This window comes from Lepisosteus oculatus, chromosome 28 (genome assembly GCF_040954835.1).
Source record: "Lepisosteus oculatus isolate fLepOcu1 chromosome 28, fLepOcu1.hap2, whole genome shotgun sequence".
Classification (NCBI taxonomy): domain Eukaryota; kingdom Metazoa; phylum Chordata; class Actinopteri; order Semionotiformes; family Lepisosteidae; genus Lepisosteus; species Lepisosteus oculatus.
Window position 1 is genome coordinate 4,392,280 of NC_090723.1, and position 21,507 is coordinate 4,413,786.

Sequence of the window (21,507 nt, forward strand, 5' to 3'; positions counted from 1 at the left end):
AAAGATTTGTAAAAAAAAGGGTAGCAGAGTGTCAAAACATCACAGTCGACAATGTGACTATACAGTACATCGGGTTTTAATATTGTTTAATTGTGATATGGTTCTCTGGGACACTGTGGAGTTTATAGGGATAGTGTAATATACCACAGTAAACTTATTTAAAAGAGCAATGTGAGCATGAAGTGGCTGGTGTGCAGTGAACACAGGCCTCTGTGTCTTTTCAGAGCAGCTACATGTAGGTGTGGCCTATATTTAGCCTGTGATCTGAGATGGATCAGCTAATACAAGACGTCACCATACCTCTGCAGTGCACAGTGGTCACGAGGGAAATTCTAGCACATTGCTCAGGGTTTAAAGAGAAGGAAGGTCATGCGTTTAATAATATAATGGCGCAGAAACCCATTATAAAACTGGCCTCTGCTGTCGAAAGTCAGAAGTCATTTTTGATTTAATGAGAACATTTTTTTTCCACCTTCTTACTTGCCATTCCTAGAACTCATGTCGTAATTCTTGTTCTAATTTGGAAAAGCCCCTTTGTTCCCACAATTCACCTTTTAAAAAAAAATAAAAACAAGAACTTGGTACAGATTTAATGACAGCGCTGAATTCATAGGAATGCAAGACATTAATAATAGGTAATAAGTGTAATAATAATCCTATTAATAATAATAAGTGGGGACAGTATGTGTGTGAGGAAGGTGTAAAACTGCCCTTTGCTGGATAGACTTTGGGCTCCACTGTGGAGAGTCCTTCACTGACGGTGTCTCCCGTGTTTGGGCAGGTGGTGCTCGGTTTTGTGTGTGAAGCCGACTACAAAATAGTGGCCAAAGCCATTCGGGACCGGGTGACGGCCATCAAGAGACAGCGGGAGAAACAGCGGCGACTGGCCGAGGAACTGAAGAGGAGGAGGAAGCAGGAAGGAGGGGGGGAGGAAGAGGAAGGGGTGGAGCAAGAGCAGGTGCTCCTGAAGCTGAATGGCCAGCCCTCAGAAAGCTCCGCCCTGGCGGGGGGAGGGGCTATCCCGTGCACCCCGCCCCCTCTCACCCCCTCCAGCTCCCTCCCCTCCCCTGCCACCAGTTCGGCCGACTCTGGCATCAACGCCAGCTGCCCCCCAGAGCCCGAGGAGCCAGAGGCCGACCAGCACCAGCACTACCACATTCGCCACACCAGCTATTCCTCTGCCACATGTGAGAGACCGCAGATGTTGCCTTTGCATTTTAAAATAAGCACTGCCATGATTTAATCCAGCAGTCACGAAAAGACTCAGTGATCGTGGGAGAGTGGCTATACCCATGATAGGCAATCAGATTCACCATCCAGCAGGCTTTCCAGTTTTCTTTAATGATTTAATTCTCCAAGACTTCAGAAGAAAAACAGTCAGATGAATAAATAGGTCTGGAGGTACCTGATTTATCAGCATGAGTGACTCCTGAGTGACTGGGCCTTAGGCTGTTACTGGTTCTTATCTCATCTGTGTGCTGTCAGTGTCTTCTTTAAGTAAATTACCCAATTGATTGGCTGTGGCTTTACAAAGGCTTTAACAACAGAGGAGGCGAAGGTGACTAGTTGTTCATTTACAAATTTAAGCTAGCTCATTCAGAACGGGGAGTGGTTTTCAATGCGGCATGGTTCTGCATGACAGTAGTAAAGAGCAGAAATGATTGCCAGCCAGAGCGAGACCAACCAGGAGCGCAGGATGCTGGAGCAGTCCGGTGGTGTTGTGTGTTCCTGGTTGGGGTCCAAGCTGTGGAAATCAGCCGTAGCTGGGCTCGTTCTTGTCGTTCTTGGCCCCTCCGCGCCCTGGGGGCTCGTGTTTCCACCGAGGCCGTCTGTCCACACTGCCTGCCAACGCCTGCCCGTGTTTCCGTGTTGTTTTGGCAGCCGACTGCGAGACGGACGGGTACCTCAGTTCCTCGGGCTTCCAGGACCCCCAGGAGAGGCCCGCACAGCCGCCCAGTCAGGTGTCCGTGGGCTGCTTCCCCACCGAAATGTCCCCCGTCCCTGCCCTCCGATTCCCCTCGGTGAGCAGCCTTTCCTCTTGGCTCAGCCCGCAGAGCGTTCCGTCGACATCGCCGCAGAGGGACACCTCCTTACCGCCGTGTGACTGGGCTCTGAAAACAAGGACGGTCATTTCTCTGAGTCCCTGTGTATTTTTAGCTTTCCTTTTTTTTTTACCAAATAAGTTAACGTTTCTCGAGACAGGTTGCTGATCGTTGCCGCACTTTTAAAACAAGCCGTGCGGAGCGTGGGTTTGTGTACCACTGACGTTGGCCGCTTTTCAAATGGGTCTTCAAAGCTGCGCCCCGATGAAAGCAGGCCGGGACGTGTGAGAAAGCAAGCACGAGAGGCAGTGCAGGGATAGCTTGACAGCCATGCACACTTGTCGTTTTAGAGTTGTCATAAGAAAGCTGTTCTCCATAACTGCTGTGCATGCTTTTTAAAAGAATAAAGGTGACTTCTCGAATGTTCCTGCTTGAAGCCTGCGTACAGGAAAACAAAATGGAGGAATAAGTCAGTGTAACACAGGCTTCAGTGCTCAGTGTCTTCCTAGTGGCCTCAAGACAACTGTTTTGGTATGGTGATACGTTTGTATGCTTTAGGAACAATGCATTACGTAGAACATTCTATATTTCTACAGAGAAGACTATTCAAAATCCCCAAACGCATTGACAAAGTCAACCTAGCAGGTTCCTTTAGAATGAACATGAATGAACATGAAACAGAGGGCAGAAGTGGAAACTGCTTGAAACAATGAGAACGGGATGCATGCCTCTACCCAAAGGGTTGTGGGAGTTGTTGAAACCGATACCCTGGCTTCTTTCACGAGGAGAGGTAGAGACTGGATTAGAACCATTCTAGTGTCCTCATTCCATTCACGTTTCGTCTTCCGAAGAGTCAGTTGCAGGAATCAAGCTGGACGTGTGCAGGGAAGTGAAAGGATGAAGACAATGGAGTGAGTAAGGATCAGGCAGCGCTAACAGCCAGTGGAGCTGCTCTCCCTAGTGCGCTGGCAGTGCGAACAGCTGTGTTCGCCAGGGAGTCTGTCGTGTTTTAGCTTTAATACGTCTCCTGTATCTGGTTGGGGCTCATTATCTATCACTATCTCTCTGAGACGGTGCCTGCAGCAGTGTTTTTTCCCTGACCTCTTTTGCTGTCCTTTGAAGAGAACAGAAAATACGAGGAAGAGAATCTGGCGTCTTGGACTCTTTTGTTTTTGCGCTCCACAGTTGTCTTCTCCGCAGAAGCAGTGGTTTTGTCAGCACAAGTGTTGCTGTGCTGAGATGCACACGTGTGTCGGGTGTAGCTCTCCCGATCCAATGGCGGGTTCTAGCCCAGTTTCCCAGGGGCTCTGAGCTCAGACAGCAGAAAACTCCACCAGGACAAAAGACCGTCTCCTCTTCCACGTCAGAGTTTTATATTATCGGGATTCCAGGGGGTATTATGTCACTTCTGAAATACCTGTAGCTGGGAAGAACCTATACATTTATGCACAATCTTACATTGTAACGGTCCTTCATTGTTCAGTAGGCCAGCTGTACTGTCCTCCTGCATGTTCTGTATCTGATGCTGTACCCAAGACATTGGTTGATTTTTATATTTAATCATTTTCTTTTCCAGATGTAAACCACACTTATGTCTGTCTGCTGCTGTTTTCTCCCTAGAGCATTGCAGTGTCTCAGGATTTGGAGCGAGGTCAGTCCGGACCAATAAGTGGCTTTTCCTCCCCAGTAGACAGGTAACCTGATGCCTTTAACCCTTAACCTTTAACCCTGCCTCCTCAATACACAGCACACTAACCCGCTGTCTAGCCGCATGATCATTTAAAATAAATTGCAAAGCATAAACTGGAAAATAAAGTTCACTCTGTATAATAAATGCCATGTAATGCCTAGTAACATTAAAATTCGAGATCCTGCACAATCTGCCTGATCGTATTTTTAATTTTCCTGCAGTATGTTGTTTATAGGTTACAATTTGCAGCACATGTTGTGTTCAGTGCTAAAGGGATTTTTTTGTTTTGGGTTTTCATGATGAAAGGATTAAAGTTTCTTTCGCAAGAGTACGCCAGTCTGGTTTGATGTAGTTCAGCAGACAGCCCTGCCCAGCTGTTTAGATACTGCAGGAGAGAATACAGCTGGAAAAAACGGGTTAGCTAAGTAAACGTTGATGGGTGTTAAGCCCAAGTCTGCAGGATCATATGCCTTAAAAATGTGCCAGAGAGAAATAGAAGCCCACAATGAACCTTTTAAGCTAATGAGTACTATCAGTCCATTTTGTCTTATTGCATTTCACAGCTGGACAACAACATTGTGTTGTTCCTGCTGAAGTGTCCTTGATGTCACTTGTTTAGAGGAAGGTGCTGCAGCCTGCTGTGTGCTGCGTTGTGCTAAATCACACACTTAATGCTCCCCCAGGCCTCTGACATGTAATGGCTTCAGAGTAGCGCCGTCTTTCTTAGTCACTGGAAGATGCTTGTCTCAGTTAGTATGGGCCCAGAAACCTTTCTAATGTTGTGTTTAATTACACCGGATGGAGGGATGCGTGGTCGCTGAAAGCTTTAATAATGAGCGTTTCCTTTGAGCGAAGAGCCTGTTAATGGGTTGCTCCTGGGGGATGCATTTTCACATGGATCAGACCAGGGGCTTTCAGTGCTGAAACGCACTCAAGGCTCAGTTCTAGAAGTACTCTGCACACAACTAAAATAAGTATTAGACTTTGAAATCATGGAATACTTTACATTTAGAGGTAAATCCACTAAGAACTTTTTGCACCTCAAAATGATTAGTGATAGGTTTTCAATTAATGAGAGCGTGAAAACATTTACCATTCAAAAATATATAGCTACAGTATATGACCATCAGGTTTTCCAAATATGTATTAGTTGTAATAGTTTCTGTAGAAGCAGTGATTCTTATTAGCTCCCATTGATACGCTGTGTGGACCTTGGACCTGCAGGGGGCTGATGGGAAGGTGCTTTCCTACAGGAAGTCTGTCTGTTTTTGCACTGCTCCTCTTTCCACTGTGGTGAGGCCACATATCTTGACTTTCCGACCAGAGCTGCGAATTGGCAAATGAAAGAGGAGCTTGATCTGTTATTGGTCTTGTGAGAGACTGGAGCTCACCCACCATCATGGCCAGGATGTCTAGAACACATAGGGATTAACTCGTGCTCTGAGCCAGTGCGTTTCAGCCAGCCTGTTAGGAGAAACATGGTGAAGTGCGGTTTCTCATCGATCCTGCTGCCGAGCTCCTCAGACGGGCCAACAGGCAGCTGACCGATTCTCATGTGACATCACATCCTGTAGCTACGCTTCTGATGTGACGTCCGGCCTGAGCGACGGGTGCGAGGGCCTGCCGGGGTCGGAGAGGAACGCCAAGCCTCAGGCCAAGCGCACCGCTGCCAAGCTCTCCAGGAGGAGGACCCGGTCTCGACTGCGCATCACCAGCGTAAGAGCACAGCAGCAGCACTGCCAGGGCCGTCCTGGCTGACCTGCTGTCATCCGAGTAGGACAATGTGGACATGTTTTGCAGAATGTCCTTTGAAGACACAGAATAGCCTTTTTGCTACAAAATGTTTTGCAATTCCCCCCAAAAATACAACCAGTTATCCATGCAATGCTAAGACCTTTTTGAATTTGTATCTTGCAGCGTTTATTTTCATAAGAGGCAAAGCAATTTCTGATCAGGAGTAAATAACTCTTGAACTCCCCCCTCTTACTCAAGGTTAGATTTGCACTGCAGTCCAGTAGGCACTTTTAATCCATGCTATACTGTAGGTACATTTTTAATATTACATATGTGCTACTGTATATGAATTACCATCTGCTAGCTTTTGATATTAATGGTGATCTTTATCTTATTGTCAATGAGGAGATTGCGATTAGGTTGTGCATTTTAGTATATTGTAATGGAAAACATGTGCGTGTCTTGAAGTGCCTGTACTTTAAGTGGAAAGCAGTGCAGGGAAGCAGAGCATGGTCCTGCCCTGATCCCTGCGTTCCTCAGCTCACTTACAGCCTCCAGGGCTCCGATAATCACGCCCTCCACCCCAGTGAACAGAAGAGAATACACATTCCCACAGCAGACCTCATTGTCACCAGAAGTACAAGGAAATGAATTGAACGGGGTTCTTTCTCTTTCCCATTACAAGTCAGACTCTTCAGCTTCTCTCCTGTCTTTCCATTCATCTTGGAAGCCAAAGTCCTGAATGGAAAATAGTAACAATTGGACCTCAGCAGGGCATTCCCCAAGACGGCATCTTTTAATGAGCGGGCAGCTTGTCTCACAGGCTGTTAAACATAAATTCTCATGATACTAGTTGTCAGAGAGGGCAATGCCAAGTTTTTGTTCATAGGTGGCCTATAGCTCAATTTTACCCTCTTGGCATCCGTACTGTATAGTTACAAAGCAGGTGTGAAACACTGCTCACCTCAACTCCAATTCCCTGCTGGCAAATTCCAATTCCCTTCGAGCAAAATCCGTCTCCCCTCTTCCACACAGCTCTCGGACAAAGTGGACAGGGTGGTGGAGTGCCAGCTGCAGACGCACAACAACAAGATGGTGACTTTCAAGTTTGACCTGGACGGAGACAGCCCAGAGGACATGGCGGCCGTCATGGTGAGCGCCCCCGGACACCCCAGCCCAAACAAGACTGTTCAGGAACGAGAAAGGGGCGTTAAAAGCATGAACCCTAAACCTGCACCACGGGCACCCTGTATTCCCATACCCAGAACTGGTGGCTGGTAGGAGAGGCGCTAAGACACTCTGATTCTGGGTGAATAATGAGGTAGGGAGTCCAGCAGGAGACCAGGAAACCAAACCAGATCAATTAGGCTACCCTAATTTACATGCTTTTCGAAGATGAAGGCAAACCAGACCCCTCAACGAAAACCAATCCCAGCTGTTAGCGCTGCTGTATTATTGTCACCATTAGTAGCTGTTGTGGTGTTTGAGTGGCTGTAGTGCAATCCGTTACACCTAGCAGGTTGCAATGTGGTTGAAATATTGAGCCATTTTCATGTATTGTGCGAGGCGATGAAATCGGTGCAGAACAGCAGGGCAGGCAGCAGGGGTGGGGCAGATATCTACAGGTGCAGTTGCAACAGGTGAGTGGTTATGAGAAGGTGCTGGAAGGTGTTGAATGACAAATTGCACTGAAGTAATCCACAGTATATGTTGGCAGGGCACAAGGAAAATGTGTTTCTCTGGGTGCAAACAGCTTTAAGTATTATACAGATTAAGCATTTAAATTAATCAAGGTCTGTTTCTGTTGCACGTCACCACTAGACAACCAGACTGTAAGGACTGCAGATCTTGTCAGAACAAAATAACATGACATACTGTAAGTTGAAAAGACAATCAAAATTTCCAAATCAAAAGTAAATCGAAGGTTTACTGTCCTATGTAGCTTTACTGCTTCTGTATGTTCTGCTGTGTATCCCTGAATTCTGTATCCCAGTTGGTTGTTGCCTTTGTCCACAGTGGATTGATGTTTATCAGGGAATCTTGGCAACACAGGACTCCACAGAGCTCATAAAGGGAGAATTTTATTAGTGCTGCATCTGAACCGAATTAAAAGGTGGTGACAGAGTCCATTAGCTGTCAGGTAGCTGTCTGCCTTACATGCAGAAAAACAGAGACCTACATATTAAAATGAGCACTCTGAAGGAGAATTCTGTTTTCCTAACAATACTTCCTCTTGTCCATGGTTTAAATATCCATCCGCTCGAACATCTGCCCCAGATTCTATATGTAGCTCAAGTAGTGCCGTTTCATTCTGTGTTTGTATATGTTTTATGCTTGTTGTTATGTTACATACAGTACTTGTTACTTCTTCAAAGCTTGTAGTATTAATATGGCCTTGTGAGTACAATCTAAATCACTTAATTACAATCTCCTTATCAGCAGCTATTTCAGTCTTATAATAAACCTTCTGAGTAGTTGTCCAGGCTCTGGTGACTGTAGGATATGAAACTGGTAAGGCCTGTGCACAGGAAACAACCTGTTTCACATGTGCACAAGCAAAATGACATGTTTAATGTGCAAAAAAATGCACACAGCAGCACTCGCAGAGGAGGTGATGTCCAGGCAAGGCCCGGCACAGCACGGGAAACAAGCACCAGGCCCACAAAACCACTCCGGCATGCCGGCCTCTTCCTCGCTGAACTACCCGTCTCTGTGCCTTTTGTGTCTGTCAGGTGCACAACGAGTTCATACTGCCCTCGGAGCAGGAGGGCTTCATCCACCGCATGCGTGACATCATCAAGCGGGCCGAGGCCCTGATGCGGAAGGAGGCTCAGGGCCGCGCGGACGCGCAGGCGGGGCTGCGGCTGCCGTACCTCAGCGGGGCCGGGAGTCTGTCCGCATCGCAGGTCAGTCGGGGGACGCTGGCGGAGGACCCAGTCTGATCGGACAGGGGTCTGTAGTTTGATTCTGGTTAAACACACTCTGGGGATACCCTGATGGGCATTTAGGGCTCTTTAATTGGACACAAGGCACTATTATTACTGCAAAGGGCACTGTCGAGATCAACGGAGAGATCAGAACGTCCCAGTTCCTACTGTAGTACACTATAAAGCTGAAGTTCTAGGTACATTGCTTGCTAATTTTCCTATTAAACATCCAAGAGCACAATCCCATATACTGTAATTTAGAAAACAAAACAAAAGTCCACTGTCAGGACCTAAAAAAAGTAAGAACATTTTGTGATTTCATGGGGCTCCTGAGACCTGCCGTTTGCTGAGCAGTGTGTAATTACCTTGGCTGAAATTGAAGCCTTTCTTGGCACGCGATCAGCACGACTCTGTGATCTGCTGATTGAATCCAGGCGTCTTTCACCAAAGAAGCCTCCAGGATGTACTCCTCTCCTCTGAGCAGGGTGCTAAGTGAGGGCCTGATCCTGCTAACTCTGCAGAGCCATCATTTCAGCGCAGGCTTTGGAAAGATTCCCTCATCAGTGTGGCTTCAGGAAATTCAGATCACATACTTGCAACAACAAAGGGGTGCTTTACTGTAATCGTACCGCAAATGTACTGTCTTTTACTACATACTGCTGTGCTTTTACAAGGGTGTAGCCTGCCAGCGAACTTAAGCGGATAATGTTTTGTGACATTCACCCATTGCCTGTAATCACTCTCCTTTGCCATCTTCCAGCCCAACCTGCACTCATACGGACTGGCTCGAACCCACTCCTCATCCTCACTGCCTGGTAGGTCCCTTTAAAGGGAAACTTTTGGAAGCAGGGAATTTTGAGTCAAGTAACGTGCTTTCTCCAGTGCTGCAAGCTAAAAGAAAAAGGCTCTTTTGTTTGCACGCTGAAACGGGATTAAGTGTACGCTGTGCTCTCCATTTCTGCAGCTGAACGCCTTCCATGTGTGAGAGGTTGCCTCACGCTGTTCCTTAGCGCTTCATTTTTCTTTAGACTTTGGCGAAAAGCTCTGGACAGACCCGAGCGCTGACATGCCTGCTCGCGTCAGTCCTGTTGCTGCTGCTGCCGTTCTTATTGTCCCGGGGGCGACTGAGAGCGTGTGTCTGTCGGCAGAGTTTGGGTGTGCCAGCCCCAGCCCGGTGATACCGTCTCCAGACCGCGGTTCCGCCGGCAGCCCGGTGCCAGAGGGGGCCTTCTTCATCGGTTCAGACGTTACCTCACCTGGACTCCCCCCGCGCTCCCAGTCCTTCCACCAGAACCCAGGTATGGCAGCGCCTGCACTGAAGAGACCCGGGATTGTCTTCTGCCGAGCCTTTGCTGCCCCCACTTCACCAGAGCCCCCCGAAACAGCTCCCACGGGACTGGCCCATACAAAGGATGCAGTCTGGAAAGTCTTGGCAGGGTATTAAAAACTCGTTGTGCGGTGCGGGCCGCTCCAAGCTCTCGGGAATATTGTCTTAGCGCTTAGCGGAACGCCTGCACCTTTGCAGCACCTCAGAGCCCCTCACAGCACCTCAAAGCCTGGCTCTGTGTTTGTGTTCCAGGAGCCTCACATGAGCAATTACCTCACCACTGGCTGCTTGCTAGAGAGCCCTTTGCTCAAGGACAGGGCCTGCCGAGCATTGTAACGCATATTCCCAAAACTCTCCAAGAAAGCTCGTTCTCTTCGTTTTGTTAAAGAAGTCCAAACTGTAAAATCGCAGTAAAGCAAACATCTGACCAAAGTGTCTAAATTTTGCTTTTTATGGATGGCTCTCAGGTCGCAGTGGGTGGAGTGTCTTCAGTGGCTTAGCCTGAAGAAATATGTATCCTATATGTGTTGTATGAGGAGATCTGAATGCTTCACTGTTGTTTAGAAATCATACCTGTTGGCTACAAGCAAGTGATGCTCCCAGCATCTTTTTATTTGAACGGCACCCAAGACGTATTTGCTCATCCCTGGGTTGTGCGCACACGTAGGGGTAAATAAAGCTGTACAAAAAATACCCCCTTTTGGCTGCTGTGGTGCTGAAAAACCGCATGTGCTACAGACAAGTACTCTCTCTCCGGTGATTTAATGTCCCTTGAGCAAAAAGAGTATTAACCACGTACATCAAAAATTATATAACCAGTTATAAATAAACATGCGTTATTAATTATAACTTTAAAATGTCACAATATTGGCTTCCTTTGCGGCAGTAAAAACCGGTGTCCAAACAGTACATGATTTTCCAGTCCTTGGCTTGCGCTCACTTCTTAGGAGTTGATGACAACATCAGTGAACACCGCAGGGCCTGTGAAGCCAGGGGATTCTTGTGAGCAACTGTAATGTTCATGGGGGCATAAGGTAGCTTCCTGGAAGGTAACCAGCCTCACTGAGCTTGGAATGGGGGTTCCTTTTACAGTGCCTTATTGGACATGGAGCTGGCTGGCTGTGAAAGCACATGCAGAGAGAGGCCCCAGCTGTCTAGGTGTTCCTGAGAGAAAGGAGCGTCTGGAGGCCTTAAATAGGAGCTGCAGGATCCACAACCTCTGAATGCAAAAGAAAGTCATTTAACCTAAAAATACAACACCTCAAAGACAACCGACAAATAGGAATATAATGAATGAAAGTTCAAGAAAGAACCCTTTTTATGTATACAGTGTCTGACTTTGAAGAGGTAGGGTATTAATCCGTCCATACATCCATTTTCGAACTGTTTCGTCCAGTTCCGGGTCGCTGGGAAGTTGGACCCTAATCCAGCTAGCAAGGGGCACAAGGCAAGGTACTCCCTGGATCAGTCCATGGCAGGGCAGACAGATACAAACACAGACATGCACACACGCACACCCCACAGGCCAGTTAGCCTTAGCAGCACGTCTTTGGGCTGTGGGAGGAACCCGGAGCTCCCGGAGGAAGTGTGAACACGAGGAGAACATGCAAACTCCGCCGAACCCAGGGCACCTGCAAGGCCGCAATGCTAACCACTGCGCCAGCGTGTCGCCAAGGCGTATTAATATCCCTGTTTTTCCTGGCAGATGTTTTCCACTTCCTTTGCTGGTGATGCGCAACACTCGCTTGTTTGTTCTTATTAAGAGACTCTGTTAGTTTCTTAAGTGAACAAGCAAGACATGACAAGAGCAGCTCTTCTGCTTTTTACTGGGCTCCTTCCTGTTAGTCCGCACATGGAGCCACGTGAGCAGAAAATGACTGTGTCTGTTGCCATCAAATTGCCTTATTGTCTGGGTACTTGCTGAAGCTGTGGGTGTGTGGAACAAGCTGACTTATGGTAAGAAGAAAGTTCTTACTTTCTTATGCCTGTGAGTCAAGCCACGAGTGCTTGTTTTGAACGATGAGCAGGGAACACAGAATTGATGGTTATGCTTGATGTTTTTACTGATGCGGTTTCTAAAGCTGTAAAATGGAATATTGTTCCTTTACCTTCCTTATTTCAATTGAGCATGGTTTGCTTAGGCCTAAGGCTGGAGTAGACCCGCCCGGGTTTTTGCAGGAAGGTTTTGCAGGCCTCCGGAAGGTACAGTAGATCATGAATGATCAGTAATTGTGTCAATTCGCTGTCCGCTAATTGTGACTGCTTCTGTTGCAGGGTCCCGTCACGTGTTCCATCAGACGGCTCTGCCTTACGGCTCGGGAACGGCTCCTCACACAGTGCCTACGACACCAGTGTCCCCCTTCCAGCACTATCCCTCTCCGCCCTACATCCCGGGCAGCACCTTCCCTTTCTATCCCGTAAACCCTGGCTCCCCGAAACACGCGCTGGGGCATCAGGCCTTATCCCCGCTGCCCAGCAGCAGCCCCCAGAGTTTTCCGTCTACTCCGGGCTCCCCCAGCCTGCCCCTTCAGGGGGAGCACATGAGCCCCGCGGGTGACGGGAGCCCCATGTCTCCCCCGCAGCAGCAGCAGCCTCCCAGCTTGTGGCCCCCCCAGACCCAGTCCCTGCTGTCCCTGGCCAATGTGCTGTCACTGGCGATGAGCGTGGCGCACTCCTTCATGCCCAGCCCCAGCCCCCTGACCCTGGGCGTGCCCTCGCCCAGCACCTATCAGCACATGTCCGCGCACATGGGCCTGCAGCAGGGGTACCACACTCCTTACACGACCCAGCAGCCGGCGCTGGCCGGCGAGCCTGCCTACCACGCTGGCACGCTCACAGGCCAGAGTGTGCAGCCCGACCCCCACTCTCAGATGCCCCCTCTGCGGCTGGGCCTGTCCGATGTCCAAGAGGCCGGCTTCGCCCCAGCGCGCACGAGCCACGGTGGTGCTGCCCTGCGGGATCCGCCCCCCAGCACCCCACAAAGTGCGATTCAGCCGCCCATCCAAGGGGTACCCACTGCACCCCATTCGTTCTCCCCGGCGAGCCCCAGCTCGCCACCCAGCGCCCAGGTCCACGGGGCCCAGGCACTCACACCACCCCTCTCGGAGTGGACGGGGAGCCCTGCACCCCAAGTGCAGCCCCAAGTCCCGGCATCCCCCAGCACCCCCACACCGGACAGCCTGAGCAACAATGTGAGTTTCTGAGGCTGCAGCCCTCAGACAGGCTGCGAACTGTTCCTTCTGCAAAGCTCTTGTCATGTGTCGGCTTTGAATAATGTTGACTGATTGTTTTTTTAAAGAGAATGCTATAAACTTGTGTTTGTATATGTATACTTAAATACAACATACTCGCATTTTCTTTCTCCTTGTGTGCGCCAGGGAATTCTTTAAACAAGAACAATTATTCACTGGCAGAAATATTAGGAACCCCGCCCCAGAAAAATGCATGGACCTGGAATCAATTAATCAAAATAACTTAGTTGGACATGTATAGGATTTTTCTTAACGTCTTTTACAGCTGATTGATTACTCAAAATATTTATGATATAAGCACAGTTATTAAAAAACACTATCTGATTAGAAGCATTACAGTCATGCAGTTAATTAAATAATCACTGTTAATAGTAAGACATATTAAAGGTTGGGTGGAACAAAAACCAGGAGACTCTCATCTGGGAGCTGAGTCTGAGAACCCTAGTGTAGCGTCTCGAAGTGGCAGCAGTGCCCAGTTCATTTGAGGAGCATGAAACAGGCTTCCATTGACTTCTCTGGGCAGCACAGATCCCAAGACCCAGGACTAGGTCAGTCCTGCACACCAAAGCCCACCAACACAACATAAGCCAACTGGGTTGCAAATATATTTCAAGATCTTGTGGAATTCAAGCCGTTATTGTTCCTGAGATTTTACCTAGTGAATGGCACAAGCAGGACAGTAGCAGATCTTTGAAGAAATCATCTCTGTCAGATTTAACGTGAGCATCTGATCTAGAAAGAGAATAAAAACATGGAACTGCTATCAAACCTGTTGAAGGTGGAATACTTTTTTTTTTTATTGAAAGTTGCTGACTTTGAATCCGAGAGCCTCTGCCATCATCGTTTGCGACCCCAGTGCCAGCACCAGCAGGACCCGGTTGTCTCCTGTCTGCGAAGGTAACAGCAGTGTGGTAGCCTGTGTTGGTCAACACCTTCCAGCATTTCTGTCCCAGAAACATTTCATTGCCATTTATTAGGAATAGTTGTGGAATCCAAAACATTGCCCTTGTGGGGCGGGAAAAGACGAGTGGCATTTAATCACCCTGCATGTGAAAACAGAAAATCTGATTTACCCTTCGCAATACAAATTTTCAAATGTGTTTTAGACTGCGTCACATTCTGATATGTTTAAGTTAAAGTTTGATTTTATGTGCCTTGAACTGTATACTCTCCGTTCTTGGCATGAATCCCATTATGTCTGAGCCTGTCCCTCTGAATAATGAATGGTTCAAAACCATGGCAAAGTAGTTTTAAGGAAGTGTTCCACACCCCGGGTAAAAGTGACCCTGGCTGGTTTTGGAGCTATAAGCAGAGCCACCTGCGTCAGCTGTTATCAGACAAATTGTGTAATGAAGCGTTCCTATTTAATGTTCCATGGATTGTGCCTTCTGGTGCGAGTCCTCTGTTTGCCCTTAACATGAGTGCTGGAATGACAGGGTCAGAAGAGTCTGCAAGAAGTGTACCCTCATGGTTTCCGCCTGCCCGTGTTTATACACAACTAAAACCAAGCCTCCCGCTCCCAGCGCTGGCCCTGCTGGCCCTGCTGTTCTTGATGTTTGCATGAGACTGCAGGCTTTCTTGGAGCAGGTCTCAAAAAAGGGGGGCTTCTTCTGCCACCTCGTGGCTCTTTCTGATACTGCTGAAGTCACCGCCGTCTCTGGAAGGTTAATGAATATTACCCCTGAAGTCGCCTCTGTTTTGATGAGTTGGTTTGATCATATCGCCTGCGTCTGATGTGTGGACACACATTTTCAGTTTCTGCATTTCATTTCTGCGCTTTTCATTTTCATTTCTGTACAGCAAGAACCCACTGTAACCAGTCTGAACTGTTATGAGGGTTTCAGAGTAAAAACACCACTGTGCTGAGTCACAAAGCTTTAAACGCTGTCAGTTAATGATTAGTTAGATTTTTTCAGTAGAAGATTTATATTGTGTTTCTCCACATTAGATAAGATCACTTTATTGGCCAGATACAATTTCTTGCATTAGGGTCAGCCATTTATACAGCGCCCCAGGAGCAGCAGCTGGGGTTAAGGGCCTCACTCAAGGGCCCAACGGAGTAGGATTCCTCTGCCAGCTGAGGGATTTAAACCGGCAACCTTCCAGCCACAGGCACAGATCCTTCACCACAGAGCCACCACTCTGCACACTAAGCTCTTTCTGTCTCTGCTCGGACTGTTCTGCAGAACAGAAACCCACGCGGACAGTGGGGAGGTTCCAGGTGACCCCCTCCGAAGAGCCCCCCGCGGAGACAGTGGCGCACGTCCCTCCCGGGCAGAGCGACACGGACAGCAGCACAGAGGAGCAGGGCGAGTCGGAGCCCAGTCCCGCCACCTCCCTGTCGGCGGCGGTCCTGTCGGGAACTTGCCCCACCGGCAAGGAGAGCGAGGAGGAGGAGGAGGAGGAAGAGAGGGGGTGGGGGGGCCCGGAGGAGGAGGAGGAGGGGGGCGGGGCGAGGCCAGGGGGGGGCGCCGGCCTCCCTGCCCACCCGCAGGAGGCGGAGAGCCGGGCGTGGGACGGCGGCACGGGCAGCCCTCAGGGCAGCGCGCCGCTGGGCGTGTGGATGCACTACACCTGCACCACGTCCTTCTTCAGCAGCGACGACACCGAGAGCGACGACGACGAGATGTGGGAAGAGCTGCAGGTCCTCCGGGAGAAGTGAGTGTCCGGTCCGGTCCGGTCTTCCCACTGGGAATTCCCTGACCAGCCCACTCCCCGTTTCACCGTGGGCCTCAGCACATACAGCAGCTCCTCTCGGGACAGGACAGATTCACAGAGACGCTCTCTCAGTAGCGTGGGGGTAACCCCGCAAGTGAGAGCTGTAGGAAAAGTGATTTAACGTTAGATTTTTCTATATGGCCCTCTCTTTTTGTATTTTGTGTTTTTTGTGAATGTGGGGAAAAGGGAATATGGCAAACATCAACATAACCACAGTCCAGTATAAGAAAGAACCATCCCTTTTCGTAGTTTTCAATAGTGCTAAACACACTGTCCAAACTTTTTGGGAACACCCACCAACCCACCTCCAACTAGCATCAAAACCTGCCTGAACAGGACACGGTGTATTCTACATGGTGTTGCATCTGCTCAGCACAGTCCCACCACACCACCTGCTTATCTCGTTGTCTTAAATTGAGGGTCTGATGAGGGGAGTGAGGTGTGGGATTGAACGGTGGCGCCTTTTCATCTCCGTTGTGTGCTGGTGAAATTTGGAGCTGGTGATTGATCTGACCAGGGGAAGTGATGGGAGTCTGTCTCGTGTTCCCCGAGCCCGTCAGAAATAGCCTATCACCGAGAGTCTGTTCTTTGGAGTAAGGATCCCTAATGTTTTGATCATTTTAAAGCTCAGACCTAGCATATGACCAGTTCCAGTTCTTCAAACCCCTAGATTTTTTTTTTTGTAGTTGGTACCAATCTACTCAATTTGAGAGACTAATAACCACTCCTCCTCTGTCCTCTGTCCCTCCCACTCTCCCCAGGCACCTGTCAGAGGTGCAGACCCTGCAGGCCATCCAGAAGAGGGAGATCGAGGAGCTCTACGAGAAGATGGGGAAGGTGCCTCCCCCGGGAATCGTATCCCCAGCTGCCATGCTGTCGAGCCGGCAAAGGCGCCTGTCGAAAAGTGGGGGGTTCACGCCCTCTCGGAGGAACAGCCTTCAGAGACTGGAGATCGTGCAGCCTTCAGGTGAAGAAGCTGTTCAGTCTCAGCTAAAGCTCTTTAGCTGCTCCCTTTATATTGTATCTGACATGATTGCCTTCCACGGTGCTGTGTTCAGCTGTACTGAGTTACATTACAAGACCGTGCTGTGCTGTTCTGGTCACAGGGATTATGCGGAAGAATTCCTTCAGTGGGAGCAGCAGTGGATCCCAGGAGCGCTCGAGCAAAGCAGTGACCTTCGCTTCAGACTACAACAGAATGGTGAGGCTTGTTCTGTGAGGGAAGACTGCATGCCCGGCACAGAGCATGCCCTCCCACACAGAGCATGTAAACGACAGAGCCTGTCCACCCACACAGAGCATGTAAAGAGTAGAGCACGCCCATCCACACAGAGCATGTAAGAACAGAGCATGTCCACACACAGAGCATGTAAAGAACAGAGCATGCCCACCCACAGAGAGCATGTAAGAACAGAGCATGTCCACACACACAGAGCATGTAAGAACAGAGCATGTCCACACACACAGAGCATGTAAGAACAGAGCATGTCCACACACACAGAGCATGTAAGAACAGAGCATGTAAAGAACAGAGCATGCCCACCCACAGAGAGCATGTAAGAACAGCATGCCCACCCAAATGTTTCATATAAAGAAAAGAGCATGCCCACCCACACAGAGCATGTAAGAACAGAGCATGTCCACCCACACAGAGCATGTAAGAACAGAGCATGTCCACACACACAGAGCATGTAAAGAACAGAGCATGCCCAGCAGTCATCTCCAACAGCCAAGTCAGCTTGGGTCCAGTACAGGTTAAATAAAACAGGGGCTTGTTGGACCAAGATAGTCTTTAATAACACTCTGTTTTTATGAATATTGGATAAATAGCTAATGGATCTACTAAACCTAATGAGAAAGAAGTAAAAAAAAGCCTACAAATGTATAAGTCTTAAAAAGGAAAGAGATTGAAATATGTAAAACATCTTGTGCATGGTTTGAATTGCTATTTTAACACAAAGACACGGTCCCAGTGTAATCTGTAGCGCTCTCCTGTCCCAGTGAGAAGCCCTGGCTGGTGATCTCTCTGGACTACCTCATCTGAACTGTGAAGTGGGCAGCTCTCCCCGCAGAGCAGGAGGCAGTGAAAGGTGCAGCTCTGTGCTGTCTGGGTAAAAAGGGATTCTGTTTTAATGATCAAACATTAAAATATAAAAAGGACTGAAGAATGGGGTGGCCGGCACTGATGAGGAGCTCTGCAAGGAGCTGCCTGCCTTTCTACCAGGTCAGTGTTTAGTGTGGCCCCAAGAGTGGCTCACTGAATTTGCATGCTTCTGATACTCTTGCCTTTGATCGGCTGATAGGGATTGCGTTTCCGGGGCTTGGGGGGTTTCGTTGAGGGGCTTTAAGGAGAAGAAAAGGAAACTATTATCACCCCTCTCATCTCTGGGACCCTTTCTCCACAAACAATCGCAATCCGGCCACTGCTCATGGAGGAAACTCTAATTACAACCACAACTGAGGGACGAACGCAGGGCTCCCGTCCATTTAGAAAGATGTTCTGGGTCTGCAGCCGAGTATCAGCCTCCAGGGGAGACCAAGCTCTTCTCTCTTCATTTTCAGATCTTAATTAATAGCAACCTTTGTACTCCAGGCATCTACGTCCTTTGTGTAGCTCCAGCATTTTTGCAGCAGTCTGTCGCTCAAGAGGCAGGTTAGAGTGTACATATGTTCTCGTCTTTAGTTCGTCTGCTATGAAGTGGAGGATTGGAGTGAAATGCAATATATTTTCATTTATGGGTCAGGATACAGAAGGTTTTTTCTCATTTCAATCTTTATCTGAACAACGTAAGCCCTTTGTGTTCTAAGAAATACAGTCACTGGGCACTGTTACCTGAAATACTACAGCTCTAAAGAGGTGCACGTATTTTATATTGCTAGTGTGTAAGAAAAAGGCTTTTTGGTGTTCAAAGTAAATAAGGTACTTTTTATTGGTCAGTCTGGCATCTCACATATGAGATAGCTCATATGAAATATAAAGTGTCTGTTTTTGTCTAATAAAAAGCAATCACGTGCTCAGTTCAGTATGTTTAATGTTTCTCCCCAAGTTTCTCGATGAAAGCTAAAAAGCATCTCCTAAACGCTACATGCAGCATTTTCTTTAAAAAAAAAACTGACCTGTGATTTTTTTCTTAGGGACTGTAGGTCTACATCAGTTTCTCAACACTTTCCTGTTCATTACCGTGAAGGACTATAATTAATAAGCCCTTTAAATAGCATAATTGAGATAATTAGCAAACTATATATTTAAAGGAGTTACTTTAAAGAAGGTGCTGTGGAAAAGGCTACAGTAAAATGCGATTAAAATGAAGTTCATTATTTACTCTTATTTTCTTTTTTGAGTTAACTAAATGTGCCAATGACAACCACTCTGTCCTATACTGTTCACAGAGTCACAGGGCCAAAGCTACTATTAAACAGGCTCCTTGGCTGGGAGCCCTTTCTCCTCACTGTGTCCCTTGTCCTGTGTTTTTAAAGCCCTTCCAAATTAGAACAAGCTCTCCCAAGCACAGTGGAGTTGACCAGCATTTCTACAACTCTTCCATGCCTCTCTAGGCTATCAGCCATCTGTATGTGTATGTCTGTGTCAGCTTGCAGGATGCTGCTGTGTTGGTGTCTGCTCAGTTATGTGCTTGGAGTTGTGTACTCCAATGTGTGTCAAGTTACTAAGTGTAGCAGGGCTCAATACATAATTGTGCAATACCATTGTCAGTAAATAGCCTTGCCATCAGCTCGATATGTTGGAACAAGATATTGTACAGTTGCAGAGGTTTGGTCAGATTATCCTGTTATGGTGTACAACCCCCTTGATATTTGTATCGTATTCTAAGTGATTGGTGTCAATACTGGAGAATGAATGAATGTGCTCTATTCTGTATGGATTTGTTGTCACCATTGGTCGATTTTACAGAATATTAGAGTGTGGGATTAAGGGGTTTATACCCTCTTCATATCTCTAGTTAGGTGTTTCATGATGCATTTTTATCTAGAATAGTTTGACTAAGACCTTTACTAATTGATTTGACTGTTAGGTCTGTTCTCTAATTACAATATAGACTCTGTTAAAGACCTCAGTACCATTTCAAAATCATTCTCATTATCAAGAGACATCGGTTGTCATGAACGCCAGTCGTTGTTTTAATACTACATGTGCTTAATTGAAGGCGGTTACTGTAGAAAGTTTTAATAAGCCAGCCCTTTTTTGTTTCAAAAGGATTTACTTCAGGGAAATCAAAAGGAAACATTTCAAGGCAATTAAAACTGACATCAGGCATTATGTAACTTTTTAACCCAAATGTAAGTGTCACGAAGTAGAATGTTTCTTTTCTTTTTCAGGCGCAAAGAAACTTTGCACCAAACTCTTTGAGAACAGTGTTGTCTTCTGTTAAAAGCGTGATTGTTTTTCATAAATTAATCACTGCTCTGTTCATTTGTAAGACTTTTTTCCCCAGATATTTCCCTATTTTAGAGTTCACTTGGTGCTAACATAGCTCAGTGGTTAGAGCTGGCAAATGACAAGTCCCAAGCAGCCCAGTTTCTTTTTGGCAGCAAAATCCCAAATGAAATGGAGCAGGGCTACAGGAGAACAGGATCTGGGCTTTACTACTGGAAAAAAATAATTAATATCTTTCTGGAAGTAAGAAACCTGTCTCACAGGCTGTCTCACTGCAGCCAGTGTGGTTTTTTCTTGTCAAATGCCCTTTTTATAGTTTTCACCAGACTTTTTAAAAATTGGAAAAAAACACCCAATTTATCTACTGTCATTTAAGTCATTTAAAGCAATAGTTTGTATATTGTTGTATATATAGTTTGCAGCAAGCAAAGGTATTAATCACATCATTGAAATATGATGACTTGCGTTAATAACCATTCAATTATCATTTGTGGAACACGCCTCCTACCAGATTAACAGCATTTAAAGTTCTATTAATGTATCATGTTCTAAAAATATATATAAAAGCAATTTATGAATTGCTGAAGGATTACCGCAAAATAGTACAGTATGTTTAACAAACCAATTCATGCACATTTCAGTAAGGGTAAATGTTTCATGATTTCTACTCCACAGAAATCATGAAATATCACCAAATTATGTGTTGTTCTGCAGTGACTGCAGCAGTGTTGTCATGTAAAAAACATGGCTTTTCTTCGATGGGATAAATATTCTGGAATATTTTTAAGCAATACCAGTGCAATTGAATTATTATACATGTTCCTGGCTTTGTCTTACTGTAGAATGAGTCTGTTTTAGAGTATTGTATGACCTAGGAGCTTGTCCACCCAGTACCTTGTGCCGGTAGCAAGTGTGCCTATGCAGAAATTATCTTGCACATTTTAATAATAATTGAAGCTGTGAATTCTTAACCATTGCCTTACAGTATGCACATTAGAAAAGAATGTAGGACTTAGGACACTTTTTAGAGAGCAATGTGGAATATTACTTTGACATTGTTTTGTTTAAAAAAAATAAAAATCTATTTAGCTATAGAAAACGCTTTATTCAAAGATAAATCAGAATTCTATTTTGTGAATGTTTAAATAGGGAGTCATATTGTCAATCTTGTTAACAGGAAACACAATGCTGTTGTACTGCCATGCTGTGTGTGCCTTTTTTTTGTTTCCTGCAAAGTTCTGCTATTTTTAACATTTACAGTTCGATTCTTACAATGATAATGCAAAAGTTCTTCTGAATCATATTTGTAAATATGGCCAATAAATATTAAATTGAAAAAAAATGCCCATCATCTCACTGTCTTGTCTTAAGGTGCTCAGCATGTTCTCTGTTGTTTCCATGTATCATACACCGTGGCCGTTCTAA

The 21,507-nt window shown here is 46.8% G+C and overlaps 1 protein-coding gene across 1 annotated transcript in view; it reads left to right on the forward strand.

Annotated features, from left to right (window-relative positions):
• The window catches only part of LOC102692505 (serine/threonine-protein kinase WNK4), a 68,949-nt gene extending 47,525 nt beyond the window's left edge, over positions 1 to 21,424 (forward strand). Inside the window, exons 7-20 of the mRNA XM_069185731.1 lie at positions 782 to 1,187; positions 1,882 to 2,021; positions 3,663 to 3,736; positions 5,307 to 5,448; positions 6,502 to 6,618; positions 8,199 to 8,372; positions 9,154 to 9,208; positions 9,542 to 9,691; positions 11,995 to 12,911; positions 13,778 to 13,868; positions 15,158 to 15,629; positions 16,451 to 16,656; positions 16,796 to 16,890; positions 17,691 to 21,424. Coding sequence (XP_069041832.1) covers positions 782 to 1,187; positions 1,882 to 2,021; positions 3,663 to 3,736; positions 5,307 to 5,448; positions 6,502 to 6,618; positions 8,199 to 8,372; positions 9,154 to 9,208; positions 9,542 to 9,691; positions 11,995 to 12,911; positions 13,778 to 13,868; positions 15,158 to 15,629; positions 16,451 to 16,656; positions 16,796 to 16,890; positions 17,691 to 17,693 — 3,042 coding nt within the window. The 3' untranslated portion in view covers positions 17,694 to 21,424. The remainder of the gene's footprint in view (positions 1 to 781; positions 1,188 to 1,881; positions 2,022 to 3,662; positions 3,737 to 5,306; positions 5,449 to 6,501; positions 6,619 to 8,198; positions 8,373 to 9,153; positions 9,209 to 9,541; positions 9,692 to 11,994; positions 12,912 to 13,777; positions 13,869 to 15,157; positions 15,630 to 16,450; positions 16,657 to 16,795; positions 16,891 to 17,690) is intronic.
• Positions 21,425 to 21,507: the final 83 nt, after the last annotated feature.